The 25678-nt window shown below is 41.6% G+C and overlaps 1 protein-coding gene across 3 annotated transcripts in view; it reads left to right on the top strand.

Annotated features, from left to right (window-relative positions):
• Positions 1-25678, top strand: part of Mipep (mitochondrial intermediate peptidase) — a 176035-nt gene that overhangs the window by 92621 nt on the left and 57736 nt on the right. For 2 of the 3 annotated variants that reach the window (XM_008824997.3, XM_029559583.1), the window contains exons 15-16: positions 7490-7564; positions 10504-10623. The exons of the other annotated variant lie outside the window; for it this stretch is intronic. In XM_008824997.3, coding sequence (XP_008823219.1) covers positions 7490-7564; positions 10504-10623 — 195 coding nt within the window. The remainder of the gene's footprint in view (positions 1-7489; positions 7565-10503; positions 10624-25678) is intronic. 3 annotated transcript variants of the gene reach the window in all.

Genomic DNA, 25678 nt, shown 5'->3' on the forward strand with positions numbered 1-25678 from the left:
AGCATGTTGAATTTTGTCAAAGTCTTCTCTGCTTCTATTAAGATGACCATGTGATTCTTGTCTTTGAGCCCATTTATATGATTTATGACTTACGTATATTGAACCATCCCTGAATCTCTGGGATAATGCCGACTTGATCATGGTGGATGATCTTTTTGATATGTGTCTGTATGTGGTTTGCAAGTATCTTGTTGAGAATTTTTGCATCTGTGTTCATTAAGGATATAGACCCATGTTCATTAAGGATTTATAGTTTTCTTTTTTGGTTGTATTGTTCCCTGGGTTTGGTATTAGGGTGATGCTGGCTTCATAGAAGGAATTTGGAAGGTTTCCCTCCCTTTCTATTTTTTTGAATAAATTTAAGTAGTATTGGATGCAGATCTTTAAATGTCTTATAGAATTCTGCTGTAAATCCATCTGGTCCTGGGCTTTCCATCTCAGTCGGGAGGTTTTGTATTACTGTTTCAATTTTCTTTTTGTGTTATAGGTCTGTTTAAGCTGTTAATCTCTTCTTGGTTTAGTTTTGATGCTTCCCATGCCTTTAGTAGCATATAGGTTTTTAAGGTATTCCATTATAATGTTCTGTATTTTCTGGCGTCTGTTGTGACGTTTCCCCTTTCATCTCAGATTTTGTTGATTTGGAGGTGCTCTTTCTTTCTTTTGGTTAACTGGGCTAGCGGTCTGTCAATCTTGTTTATCTTTTCAAAGAATCAGCTCTTGGATTTGTTAATTCTTTGTATTGTTTTCTTTGTTTCAATTTCATTAATTTCTGCCCTGATTTTTGTTATTTCTTCTTGTCTCCTGGGTTTGGGGTTCGTTTCCTGCTGCTTTTCAAGTGTCTTGAGTTGCAGTGTTAACTCATTTATTTGTGTTCTTTCTCATTTTTTTGATGTAGGCACTTAGAGCTATAAACTTCCCTTTAAGGACCGCTTTTATTGTGTCCTAGAGGTTTTGTTGTGTTGTATTGTCCTTTTCATTTAGTTCCAGGAATACTTTTATTTCTTTCTTAATGTCTCTTTTGACCCGTTCATCATTCAGGAGTGTGTTGTTTAATCTCCATGTGTTCATGTGCTGATTAGGGCTTCTTCCGGTGTTGATTGTAAGCTTTATTGCATTGTGGTCTGATAGAATGCATGGAATTATTTCAATCTTTTTTTATTTGTTGAGGTTTGTTTTGTGCCCCAGTATATGGTTGATTTTGGAGAAGGTTCCATCGGGTGCTGAGTAGAAAGTATGTCCTTTGGTGCTTGGGTGGAATACTCAGTAGATGTTTGTTAAGTCCATTTGATATATGGTATTGTTTATTTTAGCTGTCTCTCTGTTAACTCTCTGCCCTATTGACCTATGTAATGGAGACAGTAGGGTATTGAATCCCATACTTTTAATGAGTTGGGATTAATCTGGGTCTTAAAGTCCTGTAGTATTGTTTTTATGAAGTTGGGTGCACCAGAGTTTGGTGAATATATGTTCATGATTGTAATATCTTCTTGTTTTATTATTCCTTTGATCAGAATTACGTGGCCCTCTATCTCTTCTGATTAGTTTTATTTTAAAGTCTATTTTGTCAGATATTTGAATGGCTTTTTTCTTAGTACCATTTGCTTGGTATGTTTTTTCCATTCTTTGTTCTGTATGTTTAGTGTTTTTACTACGATGTGCTGTGGAGAGTTTCTGTTCTGGTCCTGTCTGTTTGTTGTTCTATATGCTTCTTGTATTTGTATGGGCATGTCTTTATTTAATTTTGGGAAATTTTCTCCCACGATTTGTTGAAGATCTGGTCCATGCCATTATCTTGGTATTCTTCTCCTTCCTGTTTGCCTATGATTCATAAGTTTCGTCTTTTTATGGTGTCACACAATTCCTGCATGTTCCGTTCTTGTGATTTCTTAAATATTTCATAATCTTTGCTTGAGTGGTAGAGTTCCTCCACTTTATCTTCCAGTCTTGATACTCTGTTTTCCATCTCATTCATCCTATTGGTGAGGCTTTCTCCTGTTGTTTTTAATTGGCTTACTGAGTCTTTCACTTCCTTCTTCATTTCAGCCTGAGTAGTCTTCAATATTTTTAGCTCTTTTCTGAATTCATTTAGAAGTTTATACCTGTCTTCCTTCATTCTTTGATTTGTTTGTGTGTTCTTTAAATTCATTGAATTCTTTTATCATGTTTATAATTTTTCTTTTGAGTTCCATGTCCTGCATTATCTCTAGGTGGTTCTCATTGTACTCCTCTATAGGACTATTTGTATTTAGTGGGGATATGTTATTTTGGTTTTTCATGTTATTTTTTTTTGTGTGTGATTTTGACATGTGAATTTCTTTTGTAGTTTCTGATTCTTGTGTGAGACTCAAGCCTTCAAGTTTAGGTCTACTTGTTTTTGTGAACTTTATGTGTCTTTGTAGTTTACTATTGGGGCATGAAAAGCTGGTTAGTCTAAGCTTCCATTTCTCTCTTTCAATTTTATAGTGGAGTGGCCAGATTGATTTTGTCTTCAGGAGTTCCCACAGAGGCCCAATTGAGATGAAGGTCAGATGATTTCAGGCTTTCTCCTAAGGCCTGGATCCTCTGGATCCCTCCAGGAAAGATTATTTTCTCAGGAATTTGGGGGTTGGACTGGCCTGGGAGCAGGGCCCAGGAAAGATGCTGGTCTAGGGCAGCTGGTGGCCATGCCATCCAGAGATGCAAAGGGAGATGGGTGCGGGAAGAGGCCCCAAGGGGGCTCCTGGGGACTGCACTGAGGAACTGGGTTGGTCTGGATGTCAAGGATCAGGAACTCCAGGAAAGATTATTTTCTCAGGAATTTGGGGGTTGGACTGGCCTGGGAGCAGGGCCCAGGAAAGATGCTGGTCTAGGGCAGCTGGTGGCCATGCCATCCAGAGATGCAAAGGGAGATGGGTGCGGGAAGAGGCCCCAAGGGGGCTCCTGGGGACTGCACTGAGGAACTGGGTTGGTCTGGATGTCAAGGATCAGGAAGCGGACGGGTCAGCCCTGGCATCCAGGGCAGAGGCTGGAGGGTCGTGCAGGCCCAGGGAAGCAGAGGCAAGTGAGGGTGGGACCAGGCTGGAGGGCTCCTGGGAGAGAGGCAGGTGGGTAGTGCAGGCCTAGGGAAGCAGAGGGAGGTGAGGTCGGGGCCAGGCCCAGGAGTAGTGTGCATGGGGACTCCAGAAGGAACTGAGTTGGGCTGGATGCAAAGGATCAGGAAGCACTGGTGGTTCCCCAGGTGTCTGGGGCGCCAAGACAAGGAATGGGACAGGACCCAGGCTAGGAGGCGAGACCTGCGGGGAGATGGCAGGGTGAATGAGGGTGGGGGCGTCAAGGGGCAGGATGGACTTACCCTGGAGAGAGGCCTGAGGGTTGTGCAGGCCCAGGGAAGCAGAGCGTGGGGCCAGCAGTGTATCATCTTCTTAATGTGTTCTTAAACTCAATTTTCAATGATTTTATTTGAGAATGTTTTTATATCCATGTTCAGCAGGAAAATTGGTCTTTTTAAAAATTTTAGTTGCGTCCTCATCAGTTTTTGGAATCAGGGTAATACTGGCTCAGTAGTATGTGTTTTGTAGTATTCTTTTTGTTTCTGTTTTGTGAGACAGTTTGAGGAATATTGGTGTTCGTTCGCTCCATACAATTTGGTAGGAGCGGACCATGAATCCATTCAGTACTGGGCTTTTCTTTGTGGGTGGACTTTATTATTGTTGCAATCTAGTTACTTGTTATTAATCTGCATGAGTTGTTTACATCTTTTTTTATTAATTTTATTAATATTAATTTTGTTAGGTCAGGTATACCTAGGAATTTTTCCATTAGATTTTCAAGTGATTTGTAGTATAAGTTTTCCGAGTATTTCCTAATGATCCTCTGGATTTAGTTAGAATCTGTTGTAGCATCCCTGCTCGTCTCTAATTTCATGAATGTGGGTCTTCTCTTTATTTTGGGTAGTTTGCCTAGGGGGTTGTCAGTCTTGTTAAGTTTTTCAAAGAATCAGCTCTGATTGATTGATTCTCTGGATTGTCCTGTTCATCTCTTTTTCAGTAATTTCTACTCTTATCTTTATATTTCTTGCCACTCCTGCTTTTGAATTTGACTTGTTCTTGTTTTTCTAACACCTTGAGGTGCATGATTAGGTTATCTGTGTGAAATCTTTCTGATTTTTTAATGTGAGCATTGATAGCTTTTTGAACCAGCTGCCTTAGCTGCATCCCAAAGGTTTTGGTAAGTTGTGCTTTCATCTTCATTTGGTTCTAGGAACTTTTCCGTTTCTTCTCTGATTTCCTCAATAACACACTGATCATTCAAGACTGTACTGTGCAGACTCCTCAGGTGTTTGTATAGTTTCTCTTGCTATCAATGTCTACTTTTATTCCATAATGGTCAGAAAAGATATAAATTATTTCGACTCTGTTTATTAAGACTTGCTTTCTGGCTTGGAATGTGGTTTATTTTAGAGAAAGCTAAATGGGGCTTCTGAGCATAATTGTCTTCTATATCTGTTGGGTGGAATATTCTGTTGGTATCTGTGGTATTCTGTTGGTATACAGTGTTGCTTAACTCTGCTGTTTCTGTATTAATTTCCTATTTATATGACCCATCTACAGATGAGAAGTGGGTATTGAGGTCACTACTATCATTGTATCAGATCTGACATTTTATGTCCATTACTATTTGTTTTATGAAATGAGGATCCCTAATGTTCAGTCCATATGTACTTAACAGTTGTTAGGGTTTCTTGATTGATTGTTTTCTTGCTTAATTTGTAGTGAAAGTCTTTATCTCTTTTGCTTTATGTTTGAACTCTACTTTATCAGGAATCAGAATAGCCAAGACTTAAAAAAAAAAAAAAAAAAAAGACAGGCGAGTTGGCGTACATCTTTAATCCCAGCAATTGGGAGGCAGAGGCAAGTGGATCTTTGTGAGATCTAGGCCAGCCTGGTCTACAGGCCAGCTGGGGCTACAGGGAGCCCCTGTCTCACAACAAACACAAGAACAAAAACCAAAACAGAATAACAGAATAGCCATGGCAGCTTGTTTTTACCTTCTATTGCTTGATTGACTTCTGTCCTTGGATATTCAGTCTATGAGTGTCTTTGCTAGTGAGGTATGTCCCTTCGAGAATGAGTTTGATCTTCTTTTCAACCCAGTCAGCCAATCTACATCTTTTTATTTTTATTTATTTATTTTTAAATATTTTTTAATTTTATGTGTATGAGTATATTGCCTGCACAGAGGCAAGTGTTCCTGTGTCATGCAATGCCCTTGGAATTCAGAAGAGGGCGTCAGATCTCTTGGAACAGGAGTTACGGATGGTTGCTAGCCACCATGTGGGTGCTGGGAATCAAACCCAGGTCCTCTGCAAGTTCTTAACCACTGATCCATCTCTCCAGCCCCTACATCTTTTTATCAGTGGCTCTAGGCCACTTACATTCAAGGTCATTGAATGTAACAGCATCAGACTGTGCAAGATGCAGAGCTACACTTAAAGTTGATGCATTTCCAACAACCCCAAATCCTGAAAATACTGAAACTAATATAGAATGTGCCATGAAACAAAATGAGTAGGGTAAGTGTAGAAACAGTGAATGAGTTGAAGGAGGCAGGCAGGGGAAGGGCAACAGCAGAGGGGACTAAAAGAATGTTATTAAGTGGCAGAGAAAAGAGCAAGAGATAGGAAAAGAGACTTCTCAACACTGGGGACTAAAAAGTTAAAAAATAAATAAAAATAACACTGTAGACTAAAAAGTTAAAAAATAAAGTAAAAAGTCTACTAAACATGTAGTGGAGGGGACAGGAAGGGAACACTGGGCAAAAAAAAGAAAAAGGAATTAAAAATATAAAAAGAAAAAGATTGCCCAGTGATTAAATACATAAACAGATCATACAAATGTATGAAGGAGAATATAAACAAAGCCTTTTAAATATCGTAAAGTAAAAATACTGCTAAAAGTATAGTAAAAAGAGGGAAGGAAAAAAGAGAAAAAGCCAAAAAAGCAGTAAACTCTTAGATAATTCCTCTGGGGCCTCAGAACTGGGAGGCTTCAGTTTTATGCAGATAAGGGAGGTATATTGAGCTGTGGGCCTTTGTCTTTCCTGTGGCTTGTGCTGGTTTTGATCCTGTTAGACAAATGTACAATGTCTGCCAGAGTTGTCTTCAGTTTGGTAGTGTTCTGGTTAGTTTTTGTCAGTTTGACACAAACTAGTCACCTGTAAAGAGAGAACCTCAACTAAAGAATTTCCAAGATCAGATTGGCCTATGGGCATGTCTGTGAGACATTTCTCTTTTGCTAATTGATGGAGGAGGGTCAGCTCACTGTGGGCAGTGGTGTCCCGGGGGGAGATGGGGCCATTTAAGAAAAGTAGCTGAGCAATGCACGGGAAGCAAGCCAGTAATCAATGTTCTTCTATGGCCTCCGTTTAGTTCCTGCCTCCAGGTTTCTGCCTTGAGTTCTGCCTTGGTTTCTCTCAATGATGGACTGTGATTGGGACATGTAAACCAAATAAACCCTTTCCTCTCCACGTTGCTTTTGGTCATGGTGTTTTATTACAGCAACAAAGAAAGCAAACCAGGGCAGAGAGGTTCCCTTTTTTGTACATAGGGGCCTCTCTGGCCACAATTTACCTTTGCAGTTTGTGGCCTAGGCATCATCTCTGTCCCGTCTGAGACTACAGATTGCATTCTGAGGTGGCTAATGTTCTAGTTGAAGGTGTCTCCAAAGTTTTCATGGCCAGTACCTAGCTACTCAGTCACCTGCCACTGGTCTCATATATAACACATTACTCTGCAGAGGGGCTTTATTTACATAAGCAGATATGTATAATGTGGTAGTTTTCTTCAGTAAACATCAATAATAATGATTTTTTAAAAACTGAAGAAAATACTTATTCACCCAACTACATTATTAGATTTTTTTCAAGAGGATATATGTGTCATAGGACTAGGTCTAACCAGTCTCACAGAGAAAGCCCCAGTCATACAGGTACACTGTATCATACCCAAACTCTGCAGTCCATCCAGGTTGGAAAAATGAGAGCGGAAGTTCATCATCACACCTGTTAGGATTATCAGTCCCGCTTCAGCACTGGCTGGCCCCATGCTGTGGATTAGTGTTTAGTTCTTGACATTTTAATCTTTTAGGCCTATCGTCAGTTACTGCCTGCACTTGAAAGTTAAGAGCGCTCTTGAACATACTCCTTGGAAACAAAGGAACAGAAGTATCCCCTTTGGGGTTTAAGTAGATTTGAAAGATCAGTGCCAATGCTGTCTCTCCCTGTAATCCTGTGTTTTCATGTGCAGACTCTGATTTGACACTGAGCACTTCTCACAATTAAATGGAGTGTCTTCAGCCATGTTGTCCTGTCAACTGAAATATTTGAAAGTTGTTTTTAAAGAATAATCAGATCTGCCATTCATTTTTCCATTTAATTGTATTTTTAAGTTCACAAGGTGCTGTGGCTTACTAACACCAGTTTACTCACGTGTGAATTGTTTTGTTTTATGAAGCCGCTGCCAAAAGCTATGGTGTCTCGTCTCTGTGAATCTAAGAAGGTTTGTGCAGCCGCGGATATGCAACTTCAGGTATGTGTATATACCACTGTGCTCAGTTTTCCAGAGTCATTATCCCAGTGCTATGCATTCATTATAATAATTATGCTTCTAAAATATCTTTCTTCTCAGTTCAAAGAACCTGGCCAAAATTGACTCATTAAATCCACTCACTGTCCTATGAGGTACTTGTGAAATAAGGTTATTTCCCATTTTCATCAAGGAAATCAAAGCCCAGAACAGTTACAAAACTTCTAAGTCACATGTCTCAGCAACTAAGTTAGGACTCAGACCCAACTGTAAGTATTATTATTCAGTTTTTATCTTTTAAAACAAATTGTGGTCTGAGATACAAAGTTTAAACAGTGATTACCATTAGTTAGATAATATTTACAGCCAATTTCCTGGGTTACCAGATGAAGACAAAACTTTTATGAGCCATCTGGATGCCAGGTCTCCGTTGCCAGATGTTCAGATATTTGTAGTTACTGAGATTGTTTATGGAGTCTTACTGTCCATAGATCTTGAGAGCTGTGTCAGCAGCGCATGCACACTCGCCTTACATCTGAACAATCCTTTGTAACAGCTGCGTCAGAGGGAAGCCGTTCTTCAGTTGCTCCGAGATTTTTAAAAAGTCAGTCCTAGCCGGGTGTGGTGGTGCACTCCTTTAATCCCAGCACTTGGGAGCCAGAGGCAGGCGGATCTCTGTGAGTTCAAGGCCAGCCTGGTCTACATAGTGAGTTCTAGGACAGCTGGGGCTACAGGGAGACCCTGTCTCAAAAAGACAAAAAAAAAAAAAAAAAAAAAAAAAAATTCAGTCCTTAGAAAGTAGTGAGTGAGTTCTATTTTGGTTGCATCTTGGCATGTCTATTTTACAGCTGGGGTGTAGTACAGTAACAGCATGCACGAGTCCTGAGTTCAGTCACTGACTTCAGTGAGGAGAGTAATTATGAGCACATGACCATGAGTTTTCATTTAATTGACATTATTCAGTGTCCATGCACATGAATACAATTTTAAGCCTTTTGGATTCTTTTTAAAGATTAGTATTGCCTGGGAAGTCTTTTTTTCCTTTGGTTTTCTTTGAGACATGCGTTCAATAAATGCCTAGGCTGGCCTTGAACTTGCGATCTTCCTGCTCAGCCCCAGTGCTGGAATCACAAGCACATGCTGCCACCCCCTGGCACGTTTGATTTGCTGGTATGTACGGTAGAAGACTTCTCTTTTAGCAGTCTGTTAGGGCTTTCTTTTTGAACAGCTGTTTCAATGATTTTCTTTTAACATGGGAAGCCAGCCCTTCCCTCCTCCTCATTAAAAAATAGACCCCAGAGAGAGGAAAGATTCCTCCCAGCTGAGGTGCTATGTCCTGCTTTTGCATCTGTGAGATGGAGACAGATGGGTGGAAAGGAGGGAGCTGATTCGAGTTGGGGTTGGCGTCTAGAAATTGTGCAATCCCTTTTGTCATGCATTGTTTTAAAAGCAGGCTGGGTTATTTGATGTGGTGTAAGCCTCTTGGTTCCAGGAATGCTGAACATAAGCACTGGATGGGCAGATAGATTGATAACTTAAGAATTGTTTGGCTTATCAGCAAATAAGCATGCAATAAATATACATTTATTTTGCTTGTACAACAAAAAATCCACATTTGTATCATTTTTAAAGGGTGTAATTGAAGAAATGAAGCTCTGACTTGTTTGTAGACTAGGACATAAAACAGCCTCCTCAGTTTAGGCAGAATTAACTTTCAGGTTCTAGTCATTTACTGTTAGAATCATCGGTGAGACACAGGTGAATAATTTTGGTTTCTCTGGTTATATATGCACATTGTCACTCATTATATAGAATTGAAAGTGCTGCGTTTAGCTATATGTTTAGATTACCAGTTAGAGGAACATAATACTTATAGTCAGAAAATGCCTGTATTTTTCTAGAGAAGGCTTAAACTTAGCTTTATAATTTAGAACCATAATTCTATATGTAGGTGAAGCCAACATCCAGAGGTAATTTATATTTTTTCTTTTATCTTTACTAATCCTCTCTTCTTTCAAGTCAACAGCTGCACATTCTATGCAGATTTCATTTCTGAATCAGAAAGCTAGATCTCAGAGGTGGAATTGTATGTCACACTTTTCTCCTTAAATATCTCCTTCAGCTATCTTGTCAGGTAAATCCCAAGCCATGTTAATACTGAAGTCTAATGTTCTAATGAAAACCACTTTCCCTTTCCTGTAGATTTTCTGTGTAAACTTAGCTCTCAGTGCTTTCTGAACAGCAGGTTTCATGTTCAAATTTCCTTTGATGCTTTGTTTATTACATTCCAGCGGCCCCTTTTCCTCTACGCAGAGGTGAGGGATCCTGCCATGGTCCCCTGGTTGAGTACAGTTGCCCCTCTGTGGCAGCTGCTTCCTTTGTGCTTCCTGACACAGGTGTGCGGCCTGAGGTGGCCCTTGCTCCAACGCTGCAGCAGCCGTGGCAGAGTTCCCATCACACGCTTTTGCTGTTCCTTCTTCCTCTCTTACTGCTTCTTTCACCTCTGGTCCCCAACTAGGATTCTGACCATCTCACGCCTCTCATTTCAGATTTTCCAGGACCCAGGAAGAAGCCAAACAGAAGTTGCTGGACTCAGGGAGCCACAAATTTAAGAGTTACAATTCTTTATTTTTTTATATTTTTAACTACATATTTCCAGTTTTGTGGCCACAAATTTAGCATTGTACATAAGAGTACCTTATGGATAAGGTTCAAAATTGCACAACAGTTTTAATTATGAAGTACTTGAGTGCATTCCTTTCAGTCTTCGACTGGTCATCTGTGTGGTACAGAATACATCTCAAATAATATGTATGATATTTCTGAGTGTTTTCTGCTGTGGTTCATAATTGCCATTCCAGTGCACTTAGGACATCTTGGCCAACCACATCTTAAATACAGGATGGACTACCAAAGCTAAATAGAGGTTTTTGTTTGCCTAGGTCTTTTATGCTGCCCTGGATCAAATATACCATGGCCAGCATCCCCTGAGGAAATCAACCACAGACATTCTCAAAGAAACACAGGAGCAGTTTTATGGCTTGCCCTACGTTCCGAACACTGTGAGTCCTACATTTGATCCTGTCATGCTGTCAGATGACTCTGCTTGTGTTTCTCTAGGTTGTAATCACTTCCCCCAGGGGGCTTGAAATCCCTAATCTCTAATAGTTTTCAGCACAAAGAAAACTTAACATTTATTGAGTACTTTACATTGTACCAGAGATTGTACTAGATGCTTAATGTCCTGTCTCATTTAGTGCCCTATTGGGCTATAGTGCAGGAGTACTGTTACATTTATTGAGCTCTAGATACCTAACTCCACCTCTTGCTTTGGGAAAAGAACTCCTATTTAACTCTCAAACCAGCCCAGTCTTTTAAGTCATGTCCCCTCATTGGGGCTCATATTGAGGTTCATACATATCCCCACCCAAGATTATATAGGTAGTGATTGTGTTGAGATCGAAAGCCACTTTAGACTTGTGCATTACACCCAGGTTCCCGTGGAAAGAACGCTGACTCGACAGTGTGGACTCTTGTATTTCCTGAGGTGCTCTCAGTTGCAGGTGATAGAAACCCAGCACAGTTGGCTAAAGCAGAAAGGGAATTTGTTGAGACTTATAACTGGAAGGTGCAGAATGCATCTAGTTCCAGCTAAGATGGATCTAGCTCTCCCACAGCATCTTGGGAAATGTGTCTCCTTCCTGTTCTCGGCTCTGTTCTCTGGGTTTGTTTCATTTCCCCTGTCTAGACAGTGAGATGGCTGGCAACAACTGAGTCCAGGTTTGTTTCTTTCCTGCTTAGTCTGTCCAATAAGGAGCCTAATGTAAGAGAATTCCATAAATTGTGGAAGGCATAATACCAAGTTAAAAGACTGGATACCAGAAGATGTTGTGCTAGAGGCTAAGTTAATCCTGAAACTATAACTGTCCACCAGATCATTGGCTCTTCAGGCATGAATATGTACAGAAATGGCTCATAGGTACAGACAAGTGAGGAGGCATTTGACCTTTATGATGCGCCTTGTCATTAGATTCTGATTGTCTTAGAAGCGGAACCATCTCTCCAAATACAGATCACAATAAGTACCTGTACATGTGTGTGTACATGTGTGTCTCTGTATGTGTGGTGTCCCTGTGCAAGCTAAACATGAACTCTTCCCCTGGGCTACACCCTAGCCCTAATTACCCATTTTTGATCCCACCTAATTTCTTGTTGTAATCTGTGACCTTGAGTTCTTGACTATCCATATTAGTGAAAATTGGTAGGGATAAAAAGAAATTTTGAACTATAGAATAAATAATAGTAGCAGTTTCCCAGGTTTTACTAGCTTTTGCCTGATTTGTGGACTTTGGGGCTTGTGTGTTTTTTGTGCTCAGCCAGGATTCCACTTAGCTTACTTAAAAAGTTAATACACATTGAGCTCCAGGTAGTTATGGCATAAGCAGGAAGGGGGGCACTCAGAGAAAGACCCAGATCAGGAGGGCTGGGATGCTTTCCACAGTGTAGAACTTCAACTTCAGCTGCACTGAGTTCCTACCTTGTTACCTTTCTTTATTGCATCTTTTTTTTTTTTTAATTACACTTTTTTTTAAAACTGATAACATGGAAACCTAAAGATTATACAGTTGATGGGGTGCCACTCTAAGTTATGATGTAGTTATACCACTCATGAAAACTCAGCTTTCTTCTGTACACATGGAAACAAATTCTGAAAAGTGATCAGTCTACCTTTTTTAAATTAATGGAAGGATGATGGAAAGTCTTTTCCTTGTCCTAGATCCTTTTGAGAAAAAATGAAGGCTTCCCGTTCCCTGGGATTCCCTCCCACATTCGTGGTCAGTAGTTGTCAATGTGTAGGCTACAGAGTGAATCCACGGTGTGTGGACAGGCACCAACCACAGTGTTGTATACTCAGCCCTCTTTTTACTTTGTTTTGAGCCAGGGTTTCATCAAGTTGCCCAGGGTGATCTTGAGCTCATCTTGTAGCTCAGTCCTTGAAGTTTGAATCCTCCTGCCTCTGCCTCCTGAGTAACTGGGATAACAAACCTGTGCAACTAGGCTGAGCTAAGACTTGTCCTTTTATATTTTAGGTGTTTAATGTCTGGGAGTTTATTTAGAGCTGCACTGATATTATACTCTTCCTATGTGGAGACTTCCACATTTCCTCATCTGTTTGTCAGTTCCCTCATCAAGCCTGTAAAATACTCATAAAAACAAAAATAAGGAAGACCTGGAGTACTTACATGGAGCACTCATCAGAGAGTAGTGCTGGGAAGGAACAAATTGTCATTATTTGCAGATGGTCCATCACTGGAGATAAAATCAAAGCATCTCCAGGCATGTTGTTAAAATTACCGGGGAGGGGGGGGGATTTAGCTCAGTGGTAGAGCTCAAAGGCCCTAGGTTCGGTCCTCAGTGCCGGGGGGATTACTGAGAAGGGTAAACAACTTCTCTGCACGTGCAGTGTGTTAAAATTAGCAAACTGAAAAGAATTTTACCTGTGTTATTTTGTATCAAAAAGCGCAGAATATATACTAAAAAACTTTTTAAAAGCATGTTTTACATTTCTGTAGAAAGTGATCGAAGCTAACCTCAAGTGATTTCCTAAAGAGCTAACTCAGTCATACTTATGGCTAACAAGGATTTAATAGAAAAAAGATGTCACATTTCCCCATAAAATGTGAACATTTACTGTGATGTCATTTTAATGTAATTCCTTGTGCTTGCTTATTTGAATCTAACAAGCTAATTATGCAAGTTTATGGGCTTGAGCCCAGGAATAGTCAGGAATTTTGATTTTTTGCATGCATTTATTGTGTGTACGCACGCCTGTATGCCATGATGTGCTTGTGGAGGTGAGAGGACAACTTGCAGGAGTCCTTTTCTTCACCACATGGGTTCTGGGGAATCAAATTCTGGTTGTCAGACGTGGCAGCAAGCCCCTTTACATACTGAGCCATCTTGCCAGCCCTCTTCAGGAATTTTAAAGAACAGCTACAAGTTGTTGCACTTGTCACTTGGGATTCAGATACACCTCTAAGGGCTGGCAGTGTAGCTCTGTGATAGAGCACTGGCTTAGCATGCACAAAGCTCTAGGATCAATACTCTGCATCACAAAATAACACAACAAAGAGCAGCTTTAGGGGGTGGGGTCTAGAGAGATGGCCTATCAGTTAAGAGCACTGACTACTCTTACAGAGAACCGGGGTTCAGTTCCCAGCACCCACATGGCGGCCTACAACTGTCTGTAACTCCAGAGGTTCTGACACCCTCTTCTGACCTCTGTGGGCATTGCATGATAGAGGTGCACTTACATACATGGAGGTAATATATTCATATACATAAAATAAAAATAATAAATAAAATGTTAAAAAAAAATAAAGAGCAGCTTGAAATCCAGAGACACTGGAGGGAAGACAGACAGAACCCAACAGGAACCCAAAGGCAGACTCAGTACACCTGTGGATGGTTTATAAAACCGCATGCATAGCGAAGATCTGAAAAGCAGATCCTACCTCACATAACATGTAAAACATAAAGCAGGTCCAAGCGCAAACATGCAAAGTACAGAATGCAGCAGATGTCTTGTGATAGCTTTTCTTATATCCAAAGCATCTAATACTTCACGTACGATCCAGAAGCTGTAAAATGTAAAGCAGAAGACAAATTTAACTACATTAAAATTTTAAAATATTAAGTATAATATTAAAATAAGCAAATTTATTCATCTAAAAAATGGAGACCTACAAAGTAGAAGTTGATATTTCAGTACACCTATTTTCTTTCTCCTTTTCTGCTTTATTTTTCTTTTTTGTTTTGATTGTGGTAAAAAGCATAAAACTTGACATCCTGAAAGAGGATATATTTTTTAAATAGTTTGAAAGGACAAAAGGCTTGCAGTGAACCACATGAAATGATCTCGGTATTGATCAAGGAATGCTGACTTAAACCACATCCTGGTACCACTTTACTCTCATCAGTCTGGGAGAAAATAAACCAGTTGAAAATACCAGGTTGGGAAGGATGTGGCGTCACAGGACTGTCACACTGCAGGCAAGAATGCAGAGTGGCTCCCCACTTTGGGAAGAGTTGGGCATTATTTAGTAAAGTTGGATGTGAACACACCCTTTGACCAACAGTTGAGCTCCTCTGTACAACCTAGTGAACATGTACTTTCTCTGCCTGGTGGACTCTGTCCCAGGGATTCCAAATAGGAAAGTTTAGAACACATTGTGAATGACTTTGAAAAGTAGAGCAGGGAAGATTCTGTAAGGAAACCAGGTCATTGTCAGCAGGGAGATGAGAAGCGCTATTCAGAAGGGAAACCAAGGAATAGAGCTGCTGAACCCAACAGCATAGGTGAGGTTAAAGTAAATGAGTTTCTTAGCAATCAGACTAAGTAGAGCTTTCATATCAGTTCAGTCATGTAAAGCTGAGCAGTGTATTGTCACAGATACACATTAAGACTGCGAAGTGAAGGAGTCACAAACACAGTATAGTGTGCCCCACTGGCTGAGGACTGGGACCATGTAAGTTATAATAGTATTTTATTTCTTAAATCGTGGGTGGCTGTGTGGCTGGTGACTTCATCCACTTTATTAAAGTATATTCTTGCTATTTATAGAAAAGCTTTAAAATTATTGGAAGATGATTTTGGTTCCAGTGTATGGAGTAAAGAATAAACTTTGGGAGACCAATTCTAGGGTGTCTGGTGCCTTGGCAAACTGATGGTGGTGTGAATCAAGATAGCAGCCATGGGGCACGGGGAGGTGGTAGTTGTACACAGGGTGCTGCAGAAGCAGTGGTGAGCCCTGGGGTTGGACCATATGTGCAGGTCAGTTGCTGAGCAAGAGTAAGTGAGACAGGGCAAAACTGGTAGGAGTCACATGGGGCAGAAGATGATGTCGTAGTGACTTTATAGTGTTCCCCGTAAGCTTATCTCTAGGAATTATTTCAAATTTCATTCCATGAAATTAAACAGTAAGGAAAGGAAATATAACTGAACAATAACCTAGAGAGAATCCATAGGATTTATGGAGTCTATGCAAATTACCCATATGTGTATAATGTGGTCTCAGCTTTTAGCAGTGATTATAGATGTGTTACCAGCATTGCTTACCCATGTTGGTAACTCATCTTAGGAATAAAATGTCTCATCAGCTGCCTTTGAGAAATGCTGGGGTAACCAATTTAAAGCCCAAGTCTTTCTCATGATACCTTCCAGAACCCACAGTGTGCAGATGGTCCACTAACAAGGAAAGCTTCACAGAAGTCTCGCACTAGCCCTGTGTAGCCCATGTTTTGGAAAACTAAATTCATGTTACTGTAACTGTTTATATTATAGTCACTGTTGTTATTCATATTAAATAATGGATGTTTATTTTGTAAGTGAATAAGTAGCCTTATCGTGCCAATATTTTATTCATATTTATGTGAGTGCTAAATCCCTCTGTGTAAAACAAAGACAAAGTGAGTTTGCACTTTTCTTGTTTTTCTGTGGATTGGTAGTTTTTTATTCAACTGTGGATAGTGATTTTATATCAAGTACCCACAGGCTGGTTTTTCTACCTGACTTCTTATCTTAGAGGATGGTGTTTCGTTGCTTTTTTTTTTTCAAACAGACTTGTTCCCCCCCCCAATTTTGTGTGTGTGTGTGTGTATGTGCATGCATGCACAGGTGCCCACAGAGGAGCTGGAGTTACAGGTGGTATTGAGCCCTCTGACGTGGGTGCTGGGGAACTAAACTCTGGTCTTCCAGAAGAGCAGTAGGTGCTTTTAGCCTCTGAGCTGAGCTGTGAGCTGTCTCTCTAGCCCTTGTTGGGTTGTTTTTTTTTTTTTTTTTTTTTTTTTTGAGACAGGGTCTCCCTGTAGCCCCAGATGGTCTGGAACTCACTATGTAGACCAGGCTGGGCTGGAACTCACAGAGATCTGCCCTCCTCTGCCTCCCGAGTGCTGGGATTAAAGGCGTGCACCACCACACCCAGCTCTTGTTGCTTATTTTAATGGCTGTCTCTTTTCCTAAGAACATTACTTCAATGTGATTATGCGTTTCTTTTGTTTTTAACCCAGATTGCATGTATTCTAGGTTTGTATTTTGTTGTTGCTGGTATGTTTTGAGACAGCGACTCTGTGACTCTATGCATCGTAGGCTGGCCTGGAACTCATTTTTCCTGCCTCAGGCTCCTGAGTGCTGAGATTACAGGTATACACTGGCTACCACATGTGATCACGTTTGTGTTTATACATTCCAGCTCATTCTGAGGCAGGTGAGGGACATCAGGTTCAGGAAGGTGGAGAACTCAACCCTGTGGCCTTCTTGGTCTGCCTAATGAGAGCTTTTCCAGAACAGCATGAGCACTGGTTCTGTCAGAAGGTATGTTAGTGTTCTAGCTGGATTCAGAACTCCAACCTGCTTTTTAGAGCTGTGGGATAAAGCAGTGCCTCTCCTTCAGCTCTTCCTGGACCAGCAGGGTTCCTAGACAGAGGCTCTATCACTGAAATCTCAGGAGAAAATGAGGTGGCTTTCAGTTTATAGGAGATGCCTGCAGGCTTCCTCCTCTTGTTCCTGCAGTGGCTCCTCTTCCTGCTAGTGTCAGGGGGGACAGCACTCTGAGCAGAAGGTAAAGTAGACTGAGAGGACAGGAGAGTGTGCTGAGAGCTTAGTTCAGCTGTCAGACAGACCTGGGTGCTTGGTGTGGGTCACCTGTGAGGTGGTGATGGAAGCAAAGGGTGGGAATGATACTGCTTTAGCACCGAGGGCTAGCAGCCAGGGAGACATGAATCCAGGAAGGGTGGCTACTTTATAGAATGGAGAGATGATAGATTTGGTTCAATGTGACTATAATATCCAGGTGTTGGGTTACCATGTGTGAAGCCCAGCACATAGGTCAGGACAGGAGCACTGTGGACTTGGGAATTGTTACCTAGAGAGCTACAAAAATGGAGCAGAGCATCCGCTGTGGGAGGTAAGGGAATGCTAGGAGACACTACAGACTGATGATGCCTCTCGTGGACAGGAGCAGCTGTCAAAGGCACACTGGCTCAGCAGCATGATTGAATGTGACCTTCACGTGGGAACAGCCATTTCTTAAGGATCAGCAAAACTCCCAATTTTAAACATATTTGCTGCTGCTTCTACTGCAATCCCAACATTATAATGTTCTCTTTATTATGTTAGGGTTATGTGGGCTGGATGGTGGCTTGAACATTGTTTATATAGAATGCTTGCTTTGAACATGGGCTCTGATTTCCCAAATAACACATAATAAATGAAGGCTTGGCATATAGTTTATGTGTGATCTGAGACCTTCCCACATTGGAACTGCTTGATTCCTCACTGACATTGGTGTGGCCATGGCTATATGTGCAAAGGGAAGGAGCCACTCGCTTGCTGGTTGGAAGTTGGTGCATGGCGGTGCTGAGGTGTGTGCATCTCATGTGTACACCCCAGATTCTCATCTCACAGGCCTCCTGACTCCAGGACTGACGTCAGTGTCCCTGGGCTTGCAGAGAGATGCTGAGAGGGCTGGGGCATGCTTACTTCTGTTTTTTCATAGTGAAGCACCTGCCATGAGAAAATGGCAAGTTCTGTACAATTTGAGTGTTAAGGCTTGGATTTGTTATCACTAGTTTATATATTTATTTTTGAGATAGGTTCTTGCTATATAGCCCACGCTAGCTTGGAATCAACAGTCCTGCCTCAGTCTCCCAAGAGTGGGGATTACAGACATGTACTACCATACCTGACTATGAGAGGGTTTTTTTTTTTTCCTATTCACTTGATAGTCTGTTTTTAAGAACATCTTTGTTCAGTTATTTATGTCAAATATGAGAATTAAGTATGGACATTTCATATAGAAAGAAGCATGTGAAAATAGGTGCTATTTATGTATTTAAGCATATTAAAATTGTTTTAGATTTTTACTAAAAGCATAACACTTTTCATAGGTAATTTTACAAGTGAATTAATTTAGTGGTTTAGGGATGGAACCCAGGGACTCCATATGTTAGATAGGTAAACACTCTATACTGAACTACCCTCCCAGACTGGACTCCACAGTTTTAGTTATTACTGTGCTGGCATCACTGCTTATTGGGCTTTTATGGAGCAGCCAATAGAAGTGAATTTATTTTTTTTTAGTTTTCATTTTAAAATTATTGATGAAACATGACTATAAAAAATAATTTAAAAAAGAATTGCTAAAGGCTGGGTGTGGTGGTGCTTGGCTTTAATCCCAGCACTTGGGAGGCAGAAGCAGGCAGATCTCTGAGTTCGAGGCCAGCCTGGTCTACATAGTGAGTTCCAGGTCAGCTGGGGCTATAGAGGGACCCTGTCTCAAAATAGACCAGAAAAAAGATAAAGAATTGTTAAATAATTTCTACTTTGCAGATTAAAGGAATTTTAGCTTTTGGTTTTTCTTTTACATTAATGATTTTTAAAATAAGGCTGGTAGGAGAAACCAGGATCATACAGAGGTCCTTGTGTAGACATCTAAAGCCTACTTTCCACCTTTGCTTCTCCTCTCATACTTGCTCAGAGAGTGTTTAAAGGACTTAAAGGGTCTCTTTTTATAATGTGTCTAAAATATCTTGTCAGTTGGGCATGGTAGCTCATACCTGTCACCCTAGCAATTTGCACAGCTGAGGCAAGAGGATTGCTGTGAGGTTGAGACCAGCCTGAGCTACAGAGTGAGTCCTCTCCTCTCTCTGAATATGTGTGAATATATGTAAAGCAATGAGATAAGAGCCCCAGAGAAGTTAAATGTTTGTTCCTCTCTCTAGGAAGTATTCCATTTAAACTTGGGGTGAAATTTCTTCCTGTGGAAGTTGTGTCTCCCCATACTCTGTTCCTGCTCCCCTGCAAATGGCAAATCCTGGTGAGGGGAAATCCTGCTGGGTAGAAGTCCTTGGAGTATTGGATGTTGCTAAAGCAAATGTTAGAGCCAGGAGAGCAGCACTTGTTTGTTTTCACTTTCCTTTATCTTCAGTACAAACTTCAGTCTGGTGCACATCTAGAAACACCTAAGTGGTTAAAAGTGTATTAAATTCCTTTCCTCTTTGACAGCATAAACAGGGAGAAAATGTTTACCTTCTCTGACATGCTGGATCTACGATGACTTTGTAACTAAAACACAGAAATGTTATAAACTGCAACTTTAATCTCATGATTGACTCATTTTCTAAAAATTTATATGGCTTCAGTTTGTGGGAGAACTGCTTTACATTTCACCCATTTAAAACAAGTGATTGTTCAAGTTTTTATAATAATCTGTATGCCAAGTCACAGCATTCATTTTGGTTCATTTCAGTCTTGGTTTTCACAAGAAGCATCCCCCCCCCCTTTTTCTTTTTTGCCTGTAATTTGATATGGCTTGGAGTTAAACCCCAGCGTATTAGTTCTGTTACCAGGTAGGCTTTTGTGTTTTAAGCGATGCCCATGTCTTTACAGTTGCGACAGCTTTTCTCTGGTGACAGTACCAGCCACAGGGAATGTCAACAGAAAGCAGGGTCTCACTGTTGCTCATAGAGAGATGGGCACACAGAGGGGCTCCTGCAAGTGACTGCCCTCCTCTAGGCCTTGCCACCACGTGTTTTCTAAGCCTTGGTGCCGGGAGCACTCCACTGAACTAGACATTTTAATTGGGTTTTGGGAAGGTAAGATAAGCACCTAAAAATTCATAAGGTGTAGAAAGCCTCATAGCATGACGTCTCCTGTTTTCCCTGTCTTTGGTCTTTCTCATGAGAGCAGTTTGGGTGATGGTAGCACACCCATTCAAGCCGTAGTTACCTCACATACAAAGTCACAGGCTGACACTACACTGCTCAGTGACTGACCAGCTGCCCCAGTAAGTAGGTACACACAGATGACAGAGACTCCTCCCCTACAGCCCTTCCACCTCTCACCTTCAAACTGAAATCTCTGCCTCATCTGCTAACCTGGGCTTCCTGCAGCAGGACATACCATGCTTTCTCCAGTCCCAAGGTTGTTGACCTTAGCATGAACATTCACTTTCACGGCACTTTGCCTGGGCCTGAAGTGTCACCTCTCCAGACCTGGCCAGTCCCCCTGGAGTTCTTACAGCTTATCATGCAAGGTATTCAGTAAATCCTGACAGATTTCTTTTTATGGTGCTATTGAAGCACAATTTACATAGAGCCCCAGGAATTTTATTTTTATTTTTTCCTTCCTGGGACAGGGTCTTATGTAGCACAGGCTGGACCCAAACCCATTCTGTAGCCATGGATGACCTTGAACTCCTGATCCTCCTGTCTCTGCCTCCCAAGTGGTAGGACTTTAGGTGTGCACCACCATGCCCAGTTTTATGTGGTGCTGGAGAGTGATTGAACCCAGGGACTTGTGTATGCTAAGCAAATACTCAACCAGCTGAATCCAACTCCATTCCCACCCAACCCCCTGTGAATTTTTAGAAATATATTTACTTATAACCACTCACTTGTATGTGTTGTATGTGAGTGTGTGTGTGTGTGAGAGTGAGAGAGTGTGAGAGAGAGAAAGAGAGAGAAATGGGAGGCTGTGTGTGCCACATGAACTATGTGGAGGTAAAAGGATAACTTCAGGGAGTAGATCATAGAGTCTCTCCTTCCACCTTTATGTGGGTTCCAGTTGGGAGTCCAGTTCAGGTCATCAGGTTTGTTCAGCAGCACTTCTCTACCCATTGAGCCCTCTTGCTGGCCCAATAATCTCTTATTTTTCATTACTCTATTGAACTCCATTAACAGCGTGCCACATTTTAAAATGCTTTTTACTGGATTTTTGCGATTTTCATACAATATAATTTGTTGGTATTTAGATCCCCTCCCCTATCCACACTTCCCCCTTATTGCCCCCCAATTTAATTTACTCTGATATGTGTGTGTGTGTGTGTGTGTGTGTGTGTGTGTGTGTGTGTGTATTTGTCTCCAAATGTCCATCAGCGTGCATCCATCCCCTGGAGCCTCGTCTAATTTGTCTCCAAATGTCCATCAGCGTGCATCCATCCCCTGGAGCCTGGTTAACCTACCAAGACTCTCATTTTTGAAAGAGATTGTCTTTCTTCCTCCCAGAAGCCACTGGTTGCCAAAAGTTCCTTAGGTTGGGTTGGGGTTTCATACCTACTTCATGTCTGTGCTAGGATTTTGTCTGGTTTGAGCTTGCATAAGACTTATGCATGCTGTTGCCATTGCTGTGAGTTCAGAAGAGTAACTGACCAGCTGTCTGGAAGACTGTTTCCTTGTGGAAACCCCCTCTGGCTCTTAAAAATCTTTCTCCCTCATCTGCAAAGATTCCTGAGTCTTGGGAGGTAGAGGTTTGATATAGGTGTCCTGGTGGGGATAAAAACTCTGCAGCCCCCTGTTCTCTGCACATTGGCCATCTGCACAATCACCATCTGCTGCATAAGGAGACTTCTCTGGTGAGAGTTGAGAGATGCATTAATCTGTGGGTTTAAGTCATTAGGAATCAGTTTAATATAATTACTTAATAGAAAACTAGTATTAGACTCTTCCCTATGTCCTATGACCTGTCTAGCTTCAGTTCCTATGCCTGGTATCAGTGTCAAGTATGTGCTTGGTCCTAAGAAGTCAACCTTAAATCTAATTAGAGAGTGATCAATTACTTCCATACTACTTGTACTATTGTTGCATTGGTGAAAAATGCCAGTTTTGGTTTGGTTTGGTTTTTTGAGACAGGGTCTAACTATGTAACTCTGGCTGGCCTGGAACTATTTAGACCAGGCTTGTCTTGAATTCACAGAGATCTATCTGCCTCTGTTTCCTGAGTGCTGAGATTAAAGGCATATACCACTATACCTGGCTTAGTGTGCCACATTAAAAAAAAATTACTTTTAACAGGACCCTGCTTTGCAAACAAGCCCTTCAGAGACCTTTGTAAGAAATTCAGGCCCTATATCCCCTACCCAACTCCCATGACTCTATTTACATACACAAAGACACTTAAGCTCCCCCAGCTGCTTGGGCAGTGCGACTGCTGTGTCCAGCTGGTCAGTAGTCACCCCTCATTAACTAATAAAGGTCAATATGGATTATTAAAAAAAAACAAAAAACAATTATTCTATTAGTGACAGGCATTTGAAGTATTCCAGTTGGAGTTACCATGAATGAAGTTCCTATAAATATTTTTATATGTATGTCTTTTGTTGAACGTAAGCATTCATTCTGTTAACTGAAACAGGTATACTTTTGTTCAGTTTAATGTAGCTTTTGGCCAACAGTGTTTATAACTGACTATCTTGAGTTCCCCTCCATCCAGCAGTGCCTGGTCATACACTTGCTCTGTGTCTTCTCCCGTCCTTGGTATTTTCAATCCTGATTCCAGCCTTTCTAGAGGCCTGGAACATGTCTTTAATTTGCATGTTTCTCAGGTTTGTTAGGCTAATGTCTATCTTTGAGATGAAACTGGACTCTTATTGATGGATTCTTGTAGAGGACTGGTAGGTTGAGTGGGGGTGCACAAGGAAGAAATGGAGAGTTGCTATGAGGGCTGAAAGGCAGCATTAAGATGGAATGGCCTGGGGGCTGGAGAGATGGCTCAGCGGTTAAGAACACTGACTGTTCTTGCAGAAGACCCGGGTTCAAATCCCAGCACCCACATGGCAGCTAACAACGGTCCATAACTCCAGTTCCAGGGATTCTGATGGTCTCTTCTATTCTCCCTGGGCATTGCACGACATAGGTGCACTTATCTACATGCAGGCAATATGTGCATACACATAAAATAAAAAATAAAAAAAGATGGAATGGCCTGTGAGGGGGATGATAGCACAGGTCCATTGAGAGCTGGAGTCAGTGTGAGAGATCCTGAACTGAGTTGCCTGTTATCAGCAGCAGGGCAAGAGGAAGTCATCCCTGTCCACTGAGGGAAGAGAGGTAGTCTGGAACACAAAGGCCACTGCTCCCTCTCCTCCAGACTGGGACAGGTAGGGTTCAGAAGAAAGTAGCCATCTTTGGAAAAGGTGGTCATATTCTCAGTGGACTCAGGTGAGGAATGTTCAGTGATGGTCGAGGAAAATGCACGTGACTGTGCCAGTGACTGGATGTTCAAAAGCTCAACAGAAGGTTGGGGAAAAGAAAGAAAAGGTCAGAAAATGGGATCTTCCCCACTCTGGGAGACAGCTCTCCTGTGGTGACTGTGCCTGCCAAGTCGATGGTTTGGCTTGGTGGCACTGGGAGAAATGGCTCAGGATGGGGGTGGGGGATGGCCTTTACCAAGCACCCCACCCAACTGACATTGGAGCAGAGGCCTGTAGACATATGAAGTCAGAATGTATGGAGTGGGTGGGACCACCCCTGGGACCTCCCCCTCCCATTCTAAGACACTGGAATTCAGAAAAGAGGCACAGAAATGACATGTTTTCACTCACAAAGAAGAGTGGTGTTTCTGACTCTGTCCCCAGTGTTCTGTGCAGTTCAGAAGCTCTAGCTTAGTGTGTCAATCCCTAAACTGGAGCTGTATGACAGGGACCCACAAAGTGGGGACTGAACAGCTGGCCTAAGGTGTTACAGGCAGCATCAGTCCACATCTTGTGTGGTGTTTGCACTGGAGTGCTCTCATTTATGCCAGTTTATTGTTCTGAAACAATGACAGTAGAACAAAAAGAACTATTTACAAATCCCAACCATCCCCAATAAGACAGTGGACAACAAATGTAAAAATGGTCAGTAATAAAAGATATGTGTCATTTATTAAGTTAGTTATATAACTATTATGTAGAAAGTATATATAATTATTATTCATATACATGGAAATTGTTTGATTTTTCTAACACTCAAAAACTCACAACTGGAATAACATGAAATGCCACACTCAGCAGGTTAGTAAACAGCTTGATGCACCAAGGCGGATATTTTACATTTTTGTAGAAGGATGCATAGGGTTGGCAGGAAGGATTGTATATCCACCTAAACTAAGTAACTTTGAGGAATTTACGCCAAAAAAATACAAATCCAGAAAAACACTTGATCATCACATGTACAAAAACAAATAAGAAAGAACCCCTCTCTTCCTGAACTCACCTCCTCGAGCTCACCAGTCACCTAGACGAGCTGGCCAGCAAGCCCGGAGACCTTCTGTCTCCATCTCCTCAGTGCTGGGATTAAAGCCACATGCCACCATACCTGCCTTTTTGCCTAGCTACTGACAATGCATGAGAAACACTGACTGAGCCATCTCCCTAGCACCTTGTTTTTGTTTGGTTTTATTTTATAACATCCCAGTTTCTCACTAATGTGCATACATTCCTCATAAACTCAGAAAGGGGACTATTATAGCAACATCCTTCTCCAGTTGGCTCCCAAGGATCAGGGCATTCCGTTTCTTGTGCCATTCAAAGGGAACAGCTCACTGAAATGATAGTTGTCATATGGCTTTTTCAGGACAAAGCTTATACTCAGTCCAGAATCACAGTTCCCCTTCACCTTGGCTTTGATTATAGATATTATATGTACCCCCCACCCCTGAGTACTTGTCCTCTGTCCTTGAAGAGAACTTAGGGGTAGAGAGTGCAAGCGCTTCTGCCAAGAAAAGCTGTATCCTAAAAGACAGTGTCCTTTGAGACAGTAAGCTCTTAGCCACCATGCAAAAGTCCCCTGGTGGAAGCATTGAAGAAAGTGAAATACATATTTTTTGGCCTGGATAAAACATGAATAAATCAACAAATTAGACTAAATGAAATCCTGGTCCCCAGTGTATTGGGAGGCAGGATCTCTGGGGCTCCTTACATCATGAGCTGGATTGTTCTTGAACGCCTCAGTGCCTTAGAAATGGGGAGCTTGCTGTCCTCTTCCTCTGCACCTGCCATGTGAAAACACAGCCACAGGATAGTCATCCCCAAGCCGGGATGAATACAGGCCCTCACACATACCTTCTAGTACCTCCATCTTGATCTTCTAGCTCCCTAGAAGCAGTTCCTATGGTTTAAGCTGTGACCTATTGCTCCAGCAGCCTGGGCAAACCAAGATATGAAGTTTAAGTTTGCCTTTTACATAGTTCTGAGGAACTTTACACTGTGTGCCAGGCCCATTGTGTTAATACTTTGCAGAGTGGAATGACAGACTTGGCACTTACCTGCTCACCAAAGTATGACCCTCTCCCCCCCCAAA

Source organism: Nannospalax galili, unplaced genomic scaffold, assembly GCF_000622305.1.
Source record: "Nannospalax galili isolate Female #2095 unplaced genomic scaffold, S.galili_v1.0 scaffold488, whole genome shotgun sequence".
In the NCBI taxonomy this organism is placed as follows: domain Eukaryota; kingdom Metazoa; phylum Chordata; class Mammalia; order Rodentia; family Spalacidae; genus Nannospalax; species Nannospalax galili.